This window comes from Rhizophagus irregularis, chromosome 23 (assembly GCF_026210795.1).
Source record: "Rhizophagus irregularis chromosome 23, complete sequence".
NCBI classification, from domain to species: Eukaryota; Fungi; Glomeromycota; class Glomeromycetes; order Glomerales; family Glomeraceae; genus Rhizophagus; species Rhizophagus irregularis.
The window spans coordinates 1,893,849-1,912,434 of record NC_089451.1 but is presented as its reverse complement, the minus strand read 5'-3'; the positions used below and the strand labels follow the sequence as shown (position 1 = coordinate 1,912,434).

The 18,586-nt window shown below is 27.2% G+C and overlaps 4 protein-coding genes across 4 annotated transcripts; 2 read left to right on the top strand and 2 right to left on the bottom strand.

Annotated features, from left to right (window-relative positions):
* Positions 1–1,638: 1,638 nt before the first annotated feature.
* On the bottom strand, positions 1,639–1,857 carry OCT59_015391 (uncharacterized protein; the record flags this gene model as incomplete). Its single annotated transcript, XM_066139970.1, has 1 exon — positions 1,639–1,857. One exon carries the CDS (start codon positions 1,855–1,857, stop codon positions 1,639–1,641), a length of 219 nt encoding a protein of 72 aa, XP_066002795.1.
* A 5,463-nt stretch (positions 1,858–7,320) lies between these two features.
* OCT59_015390 (uncharacterized protein) lies at positions 7,321–10,336 on the top strand. Its single transcript, XM_025312717.2, has 3 exons — positions 7,321–8,603; positions 8,690–9,552; positions 9,707–10,336. The coding sequence occupies exons 1-2, from the start codon at positions 7,530–7,532 to the stop codon at positions 9,278–9,280; spliced, it is 1,665 nt and encodes a 554-aa protein (XP_025189089.2). The 5' UTR covers positions 7,321–7,529; the 3' UTR covers positions 9,281–9,552; positions 9,707–10,336.
* On the bottom strand, positions 9,494–13,154 carry OCT59_015389 (uncharacterized protein; the record flags this gene model as incomplete). Its single annotated transcript, XM_066139969.1, has 17 exons — positions 9,494–9,511; positions 9,688–9,827; positions 9,897–9,950; positions 10,036–10,290; positions 10,379–10,520; positions 10,587–10,692; positions 10,763–10,949; positions 11,021–11,479; positions 11,548–11,680; positions 11,748–11,932; positions 12,005–12,105; positions 12,174–12,267; positions 12,357–12,453; positions 12,534–12,618; positions 12,689–12,773; positions 12,853–12,973; positions 13,044–13,154. The coding sequence occupies 17 exons, from the start codon at positions 13,152–13,154 to the stop codon at positions 9,494–9,496; spliced, it is 2,373 nt and encodes a 790-aa protein (XP_066002794.1).
* Positions 13,155–14,661: 1,507 nt separating this feature from the next.
* Positions 14,662–17,120, top strand: OCT59_015388 (uncharacterized protein). The gene is made up of 4 exons (XM_066139968.1): positions 14,662–16,273; positions 16,337–16,387; positions 16,464–16,512; positions 16,587–17,120. Exons 1-4 carry the CDS (start codon positions 14,711–14,713, stop codon positions 16,856–16,858), a joined length of 1,935 nt encoding a protein of 644 aa, XP_066002793.1. The 5' UTR covers positions 14,662–14,710; the 3' UTR covers positions 16,859–17,120.
* The last annotated feature ends 1,466 nt before the right edge of the window (positions 17,121–18,586 follow it).

The window sequence follows — 18,586 nt, the reverse complement described above, 5'->3', positions numbered from 1 at the left end:
CCACCTATACGAAAGATGATGTGTTATAAAAATATTAGTTCATTTTATTATGCTTGGTTTAGATTTTAACTTTAAATAATTGATAATATACTTTCAGACTAATAGAACTTTTATATTCAGACCTTTCACATATATCAAATAATAAATAATTTTTAATAATTAATATTTATTAAAATTGAGCAAAAGGAAGCTGTTGACCAAAGTCAAAAGTCAACCTTTTTATACATTTTGATGTTTCACTAAATTATAATTTTTTATAATTTTCTATAAGATTCTAAAACTATGACTCATATGACATAATCCTTCCATCTCTGGGCACGTCTGAAATGTGTGTCAGGTTGACGGCGCAGTGTGGCGCAGTAATTCAAAAAAATCTAAGTTGAAGATTTTCTTTTTAATGTAATGCTTTCAAATTTACACATTAGATGTATTTTCATCTGTTTTACAAAATTCACTTATAAACGGAAGGAGGTTTTGGACGTAGATTTTGACTTTAGTATATAACAACTGATTTTATCGTCTTTGCTGATCATTTCCAAAATTGGATTTGTCAAAAAAACGGTTTTTATTAAATAACTCGAAAATGGCCTTCTAAACCGCCCGTATATACTCTAAGTAAATTTGCAGAGCGGACGAAAATACATTTATTGCAGTAATTTAAAGGTTTTATTTTAAATAAAAAAAATTGCAATTTAATTTTTTTTGGAAAAATCGCTGCGCCACACTGCGCCGTCAACCTGACACACATTTCAGATGTGCCATCTCTAGTTCCATCTATTTAAATAACAACTATTTCCCATTTATACAATGAATTTTCATTGATATAATCATTTCATTGATACAATGATTCCATTAACACAATGATAAACTATTTATAACTAAACTAATAATAACCAAACTAAATATAACTAATCTAAATATAAATAACTATAAATAACTATACTATAAATAAATAATTATAAATAAAGTTTGTGTAATTATAACATTATGTTTGCTAATTATCTTGGTTAAATAATCTTCCATCGGTTAAATGTTTATCCATGTTCCATTTAGTCCTTTATTCATCTGATCACATGATTATCCTAATTTTAAAAGTTACAACATGTTTGTGTAATGAAATTTTACGTGTTTGTGTAATAAACTTTGTGCTAAAAATAGTATATACTAAGAAATTTTACAAAATCATAAATTTTACCTTATAATTACAAGTTACATTTTAAAATTCTGTTTAATTATACCATATACTTAACGGTTACATAAAAAAAACTTACCATAGAATTACATTTACTTTTTTTAATTTATAAAGAATTTTACCTTATGAATTCAACCAGTTTTTTTAACTTTTCTATGTAATTTTTACCTTAAGCTTGTGAGTGACTTCTATTAGAAGTAAGTGGATCCTGGTTCAACACCTAGATCTAATTCTTTCCAATGTTTTTGCAATCTTACTCCCCATGTCTTAATTCGCTCTCTGGATTTGCATACATTTAGACTGATTCAGTTCTTTGCCTCCTCTTTTGTGATGTAGTTGACACCAAATACTGGAGTTTTCTTTTTGGGTTTTAGCTTAACAACTAAAGTTGGAATTACCACATGTGGCTTCTTCTTGTTGCTCATATTTACACTAAAGCTTTCTACCTATGCTTTAATTTCAGAAGCTTGGATAGCCTGTTGGTTAGCTTTTTGAATAGGCACCTGAATTGGTGTTTGAATATAAGCTACTTCCTTTTGCTTTTGTAATAGTTTGCATGGATTTTTTTGCTTAAAATGCTCACAAAGTTTTTGTGGCATTGAGTATTCATGACCACAATGTTCACAGATTGTATCTTTTTTATTACTTCTTGTTTTTCTAACCATGGTGTTAGCTCTAACTGTTGCGTTATTACTTGCTTATATAATTTTTTCTTTAATTAATTATTTCCTATTCCTTTCACTGAAGATGGTATTTGCAAGCTTGCCAAAACGGTTCTAGCTATCTTCCCAAAACTGAAGCATTAACTATTTATTAATTATTCTTTTGATATTTAGTGATATAAAATAGGATGATCGGTAAATATTTCTGCCCATTTCTCTACAATACTGAAAAGGTTTGTAAGAGAGCTTCTACTAGACCTGCTGAATGCTGATTTTATTGGAAATTAAAAAAATGGTTACCATATTCTAATTGTAGTAAGCCAACTGCTTCTGCTTGTGACCGATGCTCAGATCATGTCAGAGGCTATTATGTTATTCAGTTTTATGACAGGCTTCAATCAGAAAGTCTTCGATTGGAGATACAAGAAAGGCTTCGATCAGAGATATGTGAAAGACTTCAATGTGAGATACAAGAAAAAACTTATGAGAAAATGATACTTACCCATAGTGATGTGCTTGCAAATCTTAATATTTTTCTTTGTAAGGAATGCCTTTATCCAATAAAACTAGAAAAGGGAGAATATTGTAATAGATGTCAATCAAAATAAATGAAAAGATTATTTCAGCCAACTCTTTACTTAACACAGGTCAAAATGCTAAAAATTGGCAAAAAAAATGGCACGAAAAGCAGTGGCTATTCTTGGCTATTCTTGGCTGTTTTTGGCTATTTGTGAATTAACCTATACTATTTGTAAATAATTTATACAAATTTGCGAATAGTTTATGCAATTCGTGCCATTTTTTTGCCTGTTTTTGGTCATTTGACATGTGTAAATTTTGCTAGAATTTGGGAATGCAATATTCAATGGACATTTACCTCCCTCTTGCTCATATAACTTCGCACACGTCAAATGATCAAAAATAGGCAAAAAAAATGGCGCAAATCGCATAAACTATTCGCAAATTTGTATAAACTATTTACAAATAGTATAGGTTAATTCGTAAATAGCCAAAAACAGCCAAGAATAGCCAAGAATAGCCAAGAATAGCCACTGCTTTTCGCGCCATTTTTTTTGCCGATTTTTAGCATTTCGACCTGTGTCGGGATGGCAATGTGAATATAGTTTTTTCTTACTCTTCCCACCATTCTTGGACAATTCCATGGATTTTATAGAAAAATATTAGTTTTTTCATTATAGATTTAATAAATTTCCTGGCAGGGTAAAATCGTTAGACTTAAATGAATAATGTATTAGATAAGGAATTAGCTAACGTGAAGCCAATTTCTGATATATATTTTTTGTTAGACTTATAAAATTTCCGGTAGAGTAAAATAATTAGACTTAAATTTTTCGTTAAAGTTTTATGCTGATGTAGCTTATGCCAAGCCCCCATTCTTAAGCTAAGGAAAAGTCGGCACAAAATTGGGACTTTAGCAAGATTTTGCAAGGGTGACATTTCGTTGGATTTTTATAAAAAATATGCTTTTTAGTAAGCTAGCCTGCATTGAACCTATTCTTGATTAAGGAAAAGTTGAGACAAAAATCCCATTAGACTTATTTTTTCATTAGACTTATCTTACAGAATGGTATAATCTGAGGGAAATTGAGACAATTAGACTTATTTTTTTGTTAGAGTTAGGTGAATATTATATTATTTTATTAAGCTAGCCCATGCAGAACTACTTCTAAATAAACCATTTTTTGTTAGATTTATGATGATGGAATTGGGACCATTAGACTTATTTAATTATTTTTCATTAGATTTAAGAAAATCGTTAGATTTATTTATAGGATAATAAGAGCCGTTAGACTTATTTTCATTAGACTTAATTTTTTGTTAAACTTAAATATTTATGGAGTAATAAGGACTGTTAGATTTATTTTCGTTAGACTTAGGTAGTTAATATGCTATTTAAAGAGCTAACTTGCGCAAAATTAATTTCTGATATAATAATTTTTGTTAGATTTAATAAATATAACTGAAAAGTTAATATAGAAATTAAGATTCTAAAGCCATTAAAAGCTTTTCTAATATATTAATAAAAATCGATATGCTTTTTAAAGATGGAGAACCCACACAAAGCTTTAAAATATAATATCAAAATTAAGATTCTAGAGCTGATAGAAGCTCTTTTAATATAATAAGAAAAATCGATATTGTTTTTAACGTTCTGTAGCTCACACATCCAATGTTTCAGTGAGAATCAGACCTTTGGTCCTTAAACCCCCACTTTCACATTGTATTTTGATCAACAAACTCCTTATTTTTTGTATTCTTTTAGGAATAATAATTTCTGGTTTTTCATCATACTACAGTCAACTCTTGTTATAATGAACTCTAGGTTCCAGACTTCAACTTTGCTATAAGGCTATAGTGAAGATTTTAAGAGATTTGATTGGTTAATTCGTTATAGCAAGAGGAAATTTATTATAGTTGTCTGAAAAATTCACTATATCAAGGGTTCGCTATATCAAAGTTTGACTGTATACTTTAAGAAGAAAAAAATCCTATTAATTAATACATTTTTCAAATGATTTTTTATATGACAATCAATATTTACTTATAACACTAAAATTGAATTATACAAATATAATAGTTTATTATAAATAAAATAAAATAAAATGATAATTTTATTAAAAAAAAGAAATATATTTAAATTAAGTTAATTTATATAATAATAATTTATATAATAAAAAAGTTAAAATTATTTTAAATGAGTGGTAATATCATTAAAACTTTGTATAAAATATATTTCAAAAATTGAAAACTATAAATTTAGAAAAAAAGGTTTAAATAATTAAAAGTTCAGCTACAATTTTGCAATAAAAAATGGAAATTTAAAGTTGAAGGTAATCAAGTAAGAACAATCAAATATTTTTATAAAATGAAGGCAAATTATAGAATATACTGTATATGATAAAATCTGTTGTACAAAAATATATGCAACCTTGTTATTAAAGAGCTCAACTACATTACCATTCTGCATAAATACATTTAGCAGACATTGGAAATGAATGATCATATTGATAAATATTTATCAAACATTTGTTCTTTTAATAAAGATGATCTTCTTCTATATCTGTTTTATTAAACCAATCAATTAATAAAAATGATTATAAAATATCATTTTAAATAAATACTTACAGTTATTAGGAATAACAAATTCATATAATTTAGAATATGAATATTCTACTAATAAAGTATTTAGTTCAGTAGATTATAGTAAAATTAAACAACAAAACTTGTTAATTTATTTATACCTGTTAGCATCTCTGACACATTTTTTGTATTAGGAAGTGGGCTGTTAAATTGATATGTAAGTAATCTGCTACCTGCTGATTCTAAACTATATTTATTCATATTTAAATTACTAAGATTTGATTGAAATGATTCATCTAACATATTTTGATATAATTTACTAATTTCAATTATTTTGTTCCTAAGTGTATAAATATCAAGTCTTTTTAATGGGTCAGCATTCCAACATATTTCAATTAAATTTTTATATTCTAAAGGAATTTCTGATGCAAAATTTGGCCTTAAACCACCAATGATATTTACTATCAAATCAAAATTATGTTCACAATTTATAAATGGTGGTTGGCCAAATGAAACTTCCCACATAAGCATAGCAATACTATAAATATCGGATGCAAAAGAATATTTTTTTGTAGTAAAAACTTCAGGCGCTATGTAAGGAAGATTCCCATATATACTTTTTGATGGTTTATCAGCAGGTCCACAAAATCCAAGATCACTAATATACCAATAATCTTCGAACTGTGAATACAATATATTTCCTGAATGCAAATCTCTATGAATTGCATTTTCAATATGAAGATAATAAAGTGCATCTAATATCTCAAAAATAATTCTAATTCTTTTCTTCCACGTGAGTTGATGATGATTTCGCTGTAGATATTCTCTTAAATCCATATCCATTTTCATCATCACGAGCATATAATTTCCATTTGATATATCTCGTGTTAACCCATAACATCGGACGATTTCTGGCCGCTTATTGTTTATAGTTAAATGTGATTTAGCCTAAAATATATATATATATATATATTATTTTTTAAAACTTTTTAATTATTAGTGTTAGGTTTTAATACACTTACCTCTTCAAACCAGCTATGACTTGCACTTTCAACATTTTCTAAACTTTTAAGTATTACTTCGAAAGTTCCAAATCTTTTTAATTGATTTTTTTCCATATCCCATTCATTGTAATTACCACCAATCCAATCTGCTCTATAAATTTTAGAGATTCCACCTTCTGTTAGATATTTAATATTTTGTAAATTATCATATGGGATCCATTCAATTATATAATCCGGTCCCAATGTTTCCATTTGACATTTCCGTATTAAGTTGTCAATTTCATCATTATTAGATGTCCAATTTGAAAAATTTACTTTTAAATTATTTCGAACACAATATTCACAAAATAAAGTAGCTAAACATACTTGGTTACAATTTTCGCAAATCCTTCTTTTTCCTTCATTAAATAAAACTTTATTTCGATCATAATATTTGTTTAATTGGTTTATTGCTCTAGTTTTTTGATTCTCTGTAAGCATTTCATCATCAAGAATTACTTTTTGTTGAAATTCAAATTTTTTGTGTATGTCGTCGTGAATTTTATTATCCATTAATGTATATGCTTTATTAATTATTGCATTAATCGAGTCCTTTCGAACAGCAGACATAATGCAATGCAATTAAGTTATATTTCATTGACTTCGTAGTAAAAGAAAAGGTTTGAGCGATGCAATTTATTGAATTTATTGGTGTAATGAAAGTACTCTTATTTATTGGTTTATGTTGTGCACTTGTAAACAACTTTGCAGAAACTCACTTAATTGTTAACAGCGTACAAAAAGTTTTTAGAAAAATTCCGGAAATCTTCTGAAAAATACCGAAATCTGCAGTAAAATGTCCGAAATCATTCAAGATTTAAAAAATTTTACCGGATTTTTCAAAAACCTTTCGGAAAATCCGGCAAAATTTGAATAGATTTTGTACGCTGATTTGTTAAGGATTACGTAACTGCATGTTATATTAGCGAAATTGTAAAAACATCACTATTGTTCCATAACTAATTAGTTTCAAAATCTTTAATATTTATTTTAAAAATAGCATAGTCAGAAAAAGTTAGTTTGGAGTATCTTTGCGACAATGGTACAATGTACTTAATTTTTTACCTTCTAAGTTCGATGGTTATCACGTGTATCACAGTTTAACTTTTTATAAAAACTTGCTAACCCATATTCATTATTAAACTTAAAAAAGCCCTTAACCACTTGATAACCTTCTGGAATATTATAATATTCGATTTACTAAAAAATCTCGATCAGCAATATTCATTGGTTCGATCTTCGGAATTTCAAGGAAGTACACGGACATTCCTGAGAGACTTGAGTGTCCTTAAATAGACTGGGGGTTCAGGTTCTTATCCTAGACCGCAACTGTATTAATCACGTGACGCTCTGAAAAAACTTGATAAAGAACCGGTTCAGGATAAATTTGTCCGAGTAAGGCAAAGAGAAACAAAAGGATAATATCATATAATTGTGCTCCTTTATTTGTTTTTGTTTGGCATGTATCATATGAATTCCCAGATGAGAAGCGTAAAAATTCTTTATATATGAACTTGGTTTTTAAAAATTATGCCCACTTTTAATATTAATATGATATTCACGATTATCTCTTTATTCGTAAACTACAGTGTTTTTTCTCTTCTGATAGTTATTACAGTTATCTATGTAACTCAATACTATTATCGTTATTTTACTCGACCAAATCCTCTACCTGGTCCATTTCCACTTCCAATTCTTGGTAACGCTCATCAAAGAATTGGATTTGAACATATTGATTGGTTGATGTCATTGTATAAAAAATATGGAGATATGTATGAAATCAATTTAGCAGGGGAACGTGTAATCATACTATCTAGACCAGATTTAATTGAAAATATGAATGTACCTTCATCAAAGACTAAATATCCTATTAGAAACCTTATTACAGAAGGTACTATGGAATATATGAAATATGGAGCGAGTGGGTCAGGAATATCTCGGAATACTGATTATAAATCTTGGAAATATAATCGTCAATTTGTTTCTCAAGCTATGATGACTCCAAATTTTAATGATAAAATTATTACACGGACGATTGAATTATGGAGAGAAATGGAATCTTATTGGAATATTATAGGAGAAAATAAAGAATTGGATCTGAAAAAATGGATGTCTAGATTTACAAATGAAATAATTTTTGAAGTTTCAACTGGAGTAAAAAATAATTCTGTCGCTTCTTATTATAGTACCCTTATTCCTGAAAATTATGCTTCTTTAAATAAAAAAGAAAAGGAAAAAATCGAAGAAACTGAAAAGTTTATTCAATCACTTGAAATTTTCGATAAAGGATTAATTTATTTTTTTATGTTTAATAAGTTAATTCGCCGTTATGTTCCATTTATTCGTGGACAAATAAATAATTTTTTAAAAAATAGAGATTATTTGTTTGATAAAATATATAATATTATTAAAGAAAGAAGAGTTGAAATTGAGAGTACACCGTTAGATCAACCTCTTCGTTACGATATGTTAACATCATATTTAACCGCAAATACACCACGTGATATCAATGTTACGAAACATGCCGATATCGAATTGTTGAGACCAATGACTGACGGTGATGTTTTTGATAATATATTCGATTCCTTACTTGGAGGAGGTACGGTAAGATGGATTTATTTTTTTTTAAAAAAATATATTTCATTTTCAAAAAATTCAAATTCATTTCTTTCTAAATATTTAAACAATAGATGTCAAATTTGATTTGCTTTGTCATATATTATCTTGGAACTTATCCTGAAGTGAAACAACGATTACGACAAGAAATTGAAATGGTTCTTGGAAAAGACTTAACAAAGCCCATAACAGCTAAAGATCTTGATGAATTACAATATTGCGATGCAGTTATCAAAGAAGTACATCGTCATCATCCTATATCTTTTTCGATCCCACGTGTAAATCTTGAAAAAGATGAGGTTGGAGGAATCAATTGGCCAGAAAAAACCTCATTTCAAATGCATTATGGTGCAATAATGAAAAATAAGAATTATTGGACTGATCCTGAAAAATTCGACCCTGATAGATTTTACAAAGTTGAAGAAAGTGATAAATATTTACTTGAAAAGCAACATATTAAAGATTCCTTTACTATATGGGGAGGTGGAATTAGAATATGTCCGGGAAGAAAATTGGCAATGATAGTATTAAAGTGTTTAGTTTCCTTGATTTATAGAAAATATGATATAGAAATAGCAGATGTGAATGAACCATTTAAATGCAGATCTGGTCTTCTTAGAGTTTGTAAAGAATTAATAGTTAAAATTAAACCTAGAATATATTGAAATGTATCACTTCCTAGTTGTGCAAAGGAATAAAATATTTATTATAAACCGATTGAAGTAATTTATTATCGAAGTCGTTACAAAAAATTTTTATTATTAAACTTCTTAACCATTTCGATATAATTTAGTAAATGTATTGTATTGGCTGACAATTAAATAAGCAAGCAGTTTTATTATCAGTTTATATCAGAAGATGATAAGTGAAAGGACGCCCTAAATGATAATAAATTTCTATAGGAAATTTTTTAATGAATAAATTAAATAATAGCAAGGTCAGCAATCAAGGATTTTATGTAATTGTATTTAATGTTAATTATTATTTATTATTTATTAAATTATTAAAATTTTACTTATTTCTAACAATTACAAATAAAATTACCACCACAATAAAAACACTTATCACTTACCGTTAAAATGGTTTTAAAGAACATTGAATTAATAGAAAGTTCATCGTTAAATTTTGTTATATCAAGTGATTTACGTTTACATGTGCTACAAGATTTTATATGTTTATTTGAAAGAAGGCTTAAGGTTATTGAACATCGTTCTATAAAAAAGAAGTGTTATTAAAAATGATTGTTTATTAATAGAGTATCTAAAGAGAAAATTTAATTACCCCAAAGATGTCCTTTTTCACAAGTACCTTTAAATCCGGGTCCTAAAGAAACATGTAATAAACACGAAAAAGAATTAAGTATAGATATTTAAATTTTTTTTTTAAAAAATAATTATAATCTTATGTTTAAAAAGGATATTTTTTTGGCATAAAGGACAAGATTCTCTTGCAGGAATCTTTAATTTTTTTGTTTTTGCCGATTTTGTTGATGAAATAAGTTTAATAGTCCAATTTATTTCATTATCCAAATCCTTAAATGTTCTTTTTGTCGTAGTCCTTTGTAATCCACTTAAATTCTCATAAATAACCTTTGCATAATTTAATAATTGTTCATCGGTTTGATAATATAATAATATCCAATCGCATAAATTTAATATGAAAGTTTGATCTCTTTCTATAGATTAAAAGAAAATCGTTAGTTTTAGAATATAATTAAAGTTATAATGTATTGTTTCCTTTTTTAATTAGAAAAAAGTTCTTACCATTACCAGCAATTAATCCACCTTGAAGACAATCTGAAATTATATTCAACACTTTTCCCAAAAAATACTTTAAGAGAGTTGAAATTTCATATTGAATTTTGTTTTGAATCTCGATACTTTCTTCACCATTAAACTCTAATCGCTATAAAAAGAGAAAAAAATTATAAAGATGTTATCTTACTGAAATGGTATTTTTTCTGAAACATACTAAAGTATTACAATAAAGGTGTATAATAATCCTCGATTTATTTAATAGGGTATGGTTATACAATTGACGTTTTAATTTCTTAACTAATCCATTCATTGATATGTCACTAAATTAAAAAAAAAGAAGCTTAATATGTATTGAATGTTTTTAAATAAGAAAATTATTCGTAAACTTACTTAGTCGTCATATCAAACAAAGAATAACTAGTTTCTAGAAAGTGTAAATTATCCGATTGTTGTAATAAACTATTTCTGAGAGCTTTCTCCAACATAGAAAATAAAGAATCATCTTCGTAATATTCATTTTCAGGATCACAGTATTCGAGCAAATCCCACATGAGATAAGTAGTAGACTTTCTGCAAACTACGTAAATGTAAAATTTTTATGAAATTTTATATTTGTAAGATATTATAAAATCAAAACTCAAAGCATACTTAAAAACGGATCCTCAAGCCTATTCAAAAGTTGTTTAACTAAAGATCCACGCATTTCGATACTTTTATAATTTTCGGTAGGAATAAAGGTAACATGAGAAACTTCAAATTTATCGGTAAGATACTGTACAGTACGAGATTCTAAAGCAAAAACAACTGCAACGAATAATTCATTAGCAGATGAGTCAGCTCCATAATAAATCGGTTCTTTCATTAAAGAATCATTTTCTTCTTCGGCATTTTTAACTTCTTCGACAAACGTAAATTCTTCAAGAGATTCATCATCTTTTTCATCTTCAAATTCTTGTTCTTGCCATTTTGTAATTAAGCTTTTATTAATGAAATTTGTTCGAGATTCATCAATATTTATTCCTTCCTCATTTGAAACATTAAATGTCCAATGATTTCCATCCATTGTGAAAACACGCAATTGACTTCCATCATATCTCCATGTTAATCCTATAAAAATAGTCTTTTTTAAAGTCAAACTTCATAATCAATGAATATCTTGATCAATATCAACTCACCTGTAACAACTTTGGACATTTGCATCGTGAAATTCAACGAAATAATTTGTGCGTCATAAAGCAACATTGATTCATTTGAAAGCCATACATAAATCTTGCGACCTTTTATCACAGCAAATTTTTCGCTTCCATCCTAACTCAGATAAAACGATTATAATTCTGCTTTAATAGAAAATAGGTAGAAACATAAAAATACCTACTGCTGAATCGTACCATTTCATAATCTCAGCCATGCGACCATCTTCATTTGTAAGAGTCATACGTAACGTGACAGAGAGTAAAAGTTTTCCATCCCCGTCCTCATTATTTGAAAAGTCTCTTGATAAGCTCACTTGCCACAGATAAACTGAACCTTCAACACATCCTGTTACAAAACTTGATGCATCTTTATAATTCCAGTAAAAATTGATAAATAAGATTTATTATAGAGTAATTTAAATTCTGCAATTTTACTCACATTGATTATTTCCTAAATTAACCCATCGTGACCAAGATGATATCGTTACCCAAGTTTCATGAGCTTGTAAGCAATAAAGGAAATTAACTCCATTATTATAACTATAAAAGAACATATTTAAATAAAATCAGTCTTTCTTCATAAAGTAAAAATAACAGGTGCAATATACCTCCAAAAAGTAATTGTTCCAGCCTTACTTCCGATGGCTATAATAGAAACAGGATCAAAATTCTCACCAATAAATAACGGTGACCATGAAATAGCTACATAAATATTATAAAATACAAATTAATTAAATTAATTAGAAAAAGTTTTTCTTCATAAATTTTTTTTTTTTTAATAAAATATTTACAAATTGATTGGAGTTGATCTGCTATTATTTCGTCAGTTATATCTTCGACCTTTTCATTGGTATACGAATTAATGATGTTTTCGGTCATATTTTCAATCTAACAACATTACAATAAGTAATAATTAATAAACAATTTCTTTTACATAAATAAAAATATCTTGCGTTGCAATTTAATACCTCTATCCAATCTGAATTAATAGGGTTGACTTTTGGCCCATAAATAGAAACGTTATATTTTGTTGTAATAGCTATAAACAAGCAACTAAAAATAATAAACACTTTTAAAAATCACTTTTACAAATGAAACAATTGATAAAAAAAAAAATTTTTACCCTTTTAAATTTGACGTTCCATTTGGTGACCAAGTAGCACATCTAAAAGTTTCTTGATTTTCTTGAATAATTCTATCAGTAAAATCTAAAATCAATTCGATAAATTCGATAAATTAATAATAACAAATTCCTTTATAAGTAAGACATAAAATCACGTATAATACCTAGAACTTTATTATTGAATTTGAAATATCCTCTTTCTTTATTAAATTCTTGACATTCGACACGGGCAGTACACACACAAGTTCCATTTCTATCAATATTTAACCCTTTATATAATGGAGTCTAATATTATAAATTATAATATTAAATATCTTTTTTAGAAATGAATATTGTTACGAATCACTGAACTTACGAAAATGTAAATTCCTATCGGAGTAAATAATAATATTTGATTATCTTCGGACCATTTTAAACAATTTGGTATTGTGGGTTTTGTATTTACATCTCCATTGTTTAAATTCATTGAAAATAAGGTTAAGAAAAAAAGTTTCTATTTTATTTTATTTATTTTATTTTTTTTTTGTGGAAAATTTTCTAAAGGAAGGGTATTTAGATATTGTGATTTAAAATTCATGATCAAAAAATTGATAATCTATCTAAATTCGGAAAATCGACGTTAATTTAATGCTTACAGTACAAACTCCTTTTCTCGAAAATATAATTCATGTAAAAGCTCCTTATTTTCATAGAAGTGTTATAATTAATTACATACACAAAAAGGTTATTGATTGATGTATTGATGCGAAATCTATCTAGATTGCAGATTCAAAGTAGGTCATATACTCTCAAACACTAAAATTACGAAGAGCGTCGATAGTTTCATAGACTATTTGTGGTAGTATAACCTTTTCGGTACGCAACTTATGAATAGCAAATATGTTAACATCAAGAAGTGCTTTCCGATATACATTATTAATTCCTTTATTTTTAATGAAAATACCTAAATCATCTTTATATATACTGTACAGTATATCAAGTCATTACTACTATAATAAACAAATCACGTTACAAAACAATAATTAATAAATCCTTATATTGTCCAGGCATTGCCAAAGCTCAAAAGTCCATGCAGTTTATAAGTCGGATGAAATAAATCGATGAAATCACATAGGCTGTATTACTGACTTATATTTTCATACTGTCTAATGTTAGAAACTTAGAATAGTGTAATGCCGTTATCGCATAATCGTACATTATAAATTAAGTGTGAATTGCGAAGTTATAGTATACATTAAAATGATATGTTTAAATCGAGTATTGAAAATAATGTCTTAATCGGACTTACTGTATTTATTCTCGTAAGTTTATTGCTATGTTGATAAAAATTAATAAAAGTAATAAATAACACCCAAAGAGAGAAATGATTGACATAATTTCAATGACAAAGTGAAAAACATGGGAAAATAAAGATTCTGCATCACATAATAACAATGATTTGAGAAAAGATTCAATTGTACAGTACAATAAAATCACGTTCAGATGGTCAGCGGGCCGGACTACCAAATTTAACAAATGCTTTTTTTATTCGTTTCGTTAGATTGGATCATTAAAAAAAAATAGATTTAAAAACCACATTGTTACTACGCGTCTACACCGCTCGGTTATAATTCCCCAACAAACATATGCTTGATTAATAAAAACAGTAATATCAGTAAATTTAACTTATGCGACTAAAAAAAAAAATCTCGTGAATTTATTCTATCATTTAAATTCTGTCAGAGTTAATTATTGTCATTGTCAAATTAGTAGCGTACTACTAGCGTATTATTGCCGAATTTAACTAAATTCACATGCTAAGGCAAAAATTATGGTTTAATTCCAGCACTCAGCATATTTAATTTATTCGAATTACGCAATGATTTACACATTGATTACCAACATTAAGACTTGTTTTATGACATTGTCTCCATAATTGGTAGATAAAAAAACTATATTTATAGGCGGGGTTATAACATACCCCCAACTTTTTTAACTTTGTCGAAAATTCCGCAGTAATATATCCGTTACAACTTATTAAGCATGAATAAAGACAAAAATTCTCTAAAAATTTCAAAAAGTCCCTACAAAGAAAATGAATTTTACGATAACAAGGAAATTAATGTAGAAAAAGAGTTTAACGAAAAGAATTCTTGTGAATGTGAAGAAAATATTAATATTCAATCACAAACAATCAATTCTTTGACAGTTCGTGTTGAAAATTTGGAAACAGATTTATTTGTTGTTAAAAATCAGGATATTAAAAAGCTTCAACAAAAATTCAAATTAGCTCGTCTTAGCGCTGTTAATGGACGACAGGTGGTTGACCGTTTTTATGAACCGCAAATTTCTTTAGCAACACAAAATATTAAAAATTGCATTTCTTCAAATAAGTTAAAAGGTAAAGAGGTAGAAAGTTACAATGATAATGCACTTTGTAGTGCTCGTATGATTGATGACTTGAACTCTATAAAATATCCTCCGAATATCAAGCCACAAAATCCAGCCTTAAATTCTAACGCTGAGCCAGGAAAATTTAGATATGATCGTGATTTTATGATGCAATTTATGCGTGTTTGTAGAGAAAGACCAAAAAATTTAGAAAATTTATATGATACTTCTACAGAAAAGCCAGAAAAGCCAGAAGATAATTCAACACGGCGTAGAAAAAGAAGAACTAATAGACAAGTTCAATCTCAAACGATCGAAGAAAAAATGTTAACGCCTACAACAGATGTTTTTGATAAAACTGGACTCGATCGTCTGTATAATACACTTGATAAAGGTGCACGCCAAGTACAAGAACTAAATGTAATACAAGAGAAAGTTGCACCTATTGAACGTTCAGAGAACCAAAAAGTTCCTGTTTCAGCTTTAGGAATTTTACCTAAAACAACTGAAGACATCATCCCTACTTACATAGTAATACGTGATATCAGGGAATTTCTAAAAAAATTAACTCCCGAAAAATTTGATTTTGTATCAGACCAAATTATTGAATATGCCAACAGGTCAAGAGACGAAAAAGACGGGCGTATATTGAGAGAACTAACTCATCTTATAATTGAGGGATTGAAACCTCAGGAAATTTGTGCATTGTACGCTCAACTTTGCCGTAAGATAATGGAAAATATTGATCCTAGAATAGTTGATGAAAATGTTAAAAACATTGAGGGTAATTTTATCCAAGGCGGAGCACTATTTAGAAAATATCTTCTTAATTGCTGCCAAGAAGGCTTTGAGAAAGGTTGGGACGAATCAAATCTGGTCTCAGAAAAATCTAGGAAAAAAGCTAAGAGGCGAGGTCTCGGTCTTATATGTTTCATCAGTGAACTATTTAAATTAAATATGGTTACAGAACGCATTATGCATGAATGTATAAAAAAATTATTAGTATTTCAAGATCTACCCGGAGAAGAAGAAATGGAAGTTTTATGTAAATTAATGATTACAATAGGCGAAGAACTTGATCATTTCAAAACAAATCAACTTGAAAAAAAACTTGATTATGGCAAAGCAAAACGGCTAATGGATTCTTACTTTAATGCTATGAGGAATATAACGAACCTTCCAAACTTGCCAGATCGTATAAAATCTATGTTAATGGTAAATATTTCTCTATAATTTTTTATTTTTATGTTACTAATATTATTATTGTAAAATTTTAAGAGTACTATCGATTTACGAAATAACGCTTGGAAACCTCTTTATTCTCCAAATGTAATAACTATTGTTATTGTATATACGTATACTTAATAAATCATTCATTTTACAATTTTTTTTTCATCAATTTTAGGCAGCAAAACAAAAGGAGGATGCCGAATCTCCAAAAACATCTAGTGCAGGTGGTAAAGTTAAAATTAAATCAATAATATATCTTTCTTAATTTGATTATTAAAATACAAAGTATAAATTTTAGGTATAACTGAACCAGTGTGGCCTAGAGGCTCTAGTGGTCATGACCACCGATCAGATAAAGAAATGACATCTCAAGAATCGTCAGCATCATCGGGAAATGATGGTTGGAATGTCGTTAGTAAAAGTACATCTCTAAAGAAAAATAAAGAAAAAGCTGGTGACCTTACCAAATTTGGATCGGTGGGTCGCATTAGGGTCTCTGGCAAGGTTAATTTAGTACCGGGTGGTACGTTTGGAATACTTTCAAAAGGGGCTAAGGGTTGGTCGAAATGAATTTTTATATAAATATATAGTTTCAACTCATCTTCATTTTCAGGAATTATTATCTGAATACTTATTGAATTTCTTTATTATTTAAATATGTAAAATATAACTTATTTATATACATACTACAAAACAATATCTTGTTTAATATGATTTAACATGATTTATTTATTTTTTATTTTTTAGAATAATATTTTTAAGAAATAAGTAAGATCAATAATTCTTAATCTATCTTTTGGTAAAAAGAATAAATACATATCTTATTTTATATAAAACTAGAAAATATTAATATTAAGTTATTTTATATGTTGTATTTCATTATAAAACATTTATACAATATATAATATATAGGATAATTATAAAAATAAATAATAATAAATCTTAAAGATTAATATAATTAGTATTATAATGATCAAGCAAAAGAAAGTAAGAAACTGATCTTTAGATCCAAAATTTTCAAGAATTTTTTCAGTGTATTTTATGTAAAAAATATATAGAAATATGAACCTAATAATTCCAAAATGTCAAAAATAACTTCCAAAAACTTTTATTTTTAGAAGAATTAATTTTTATAATAGAAAAAAGTATTTAGAAATATTTTCTTTTATATATTGGCTTTTAGATTTAATAAGAAATACTATATGAATAAGATTATTAAGTACAATAACTATTAGTTGGATTTAACTATAACTATTCCAATAACTTTGAAGGAAAAAACTAATAATGCTAAATAGAATTTCAAACTCTGTATTTACCTATTATAAAAAAGAAAAAATTATTAATAGTATGCTAAATTTTTATTTAATGATAAAGAAGACATAGCCAATTCCTTTTCTAGAATTAGCAGACTTTATCAATAGTAAAGAAGATATAGCTAATTCCTTCTTTTAAAATTAGCAGACTTTACTAATAACAAAGTAGGATTTTATCTGCTTAAGTTTGTTATCAAGTGAACAAAAGAAATAAAAAAAGAAAAAAAAAGGAATAAAAAAATTAAAATAAAAAAGAAAAAGCAGGTAATTTCATAGGAATTACCCACTTTACTCATCTTTATCCAACCCAAACAAATAAATCCAGTACTCTCCTAAGTAAAATTTGTGAACTCCTTGACTCAATAAATTACCCATTCTATTTTTAGCTTAGGAAATTACCCACTTTGCAAATAAAAAAATACACACCTCTTTTAAAGTTTCTTGAGTCATTTATACACTCTAGAAAATCAGTAATGCTCTTTTCAGAAAACTTTCATCTATTGTCCAGTATTTCAATATAAAATAATGCTGTAATTGATAAATAATTAAATACAATTCAATAATAAGAAATCAGATAACAAATATAAAGTATAAATATAAAAAAATTTTTTCACATTTTTAATACTTGATATGCACTCTTTTTCAAGAATTCCTCTAGAAAATTTTTTCATTTTACCAGTAATTGTAAATCTCTATATTTACCTATTATAAGAAAGAAAAATTATTAATAATGTGCTAAATTTTTTATTTAATGGTAAAGAAGACATAGCCAATTTCTCCTTTAGAATTAGCAGACTTTATCAATAACAAAGTAGGATGTTATTTGCTTGAGTTGATTATCAAGTGAACAAGAGAAATAAAAAAAATAAAAAAAAAAATAAAAAAGAATAAAAAATAAAAATAAAAAATAAAATAAAAAATAAAAAGCAGGTAATTTCATAGGAATTACCCACTTTGCTTACCCTTACTTAACCCAAATAAATAA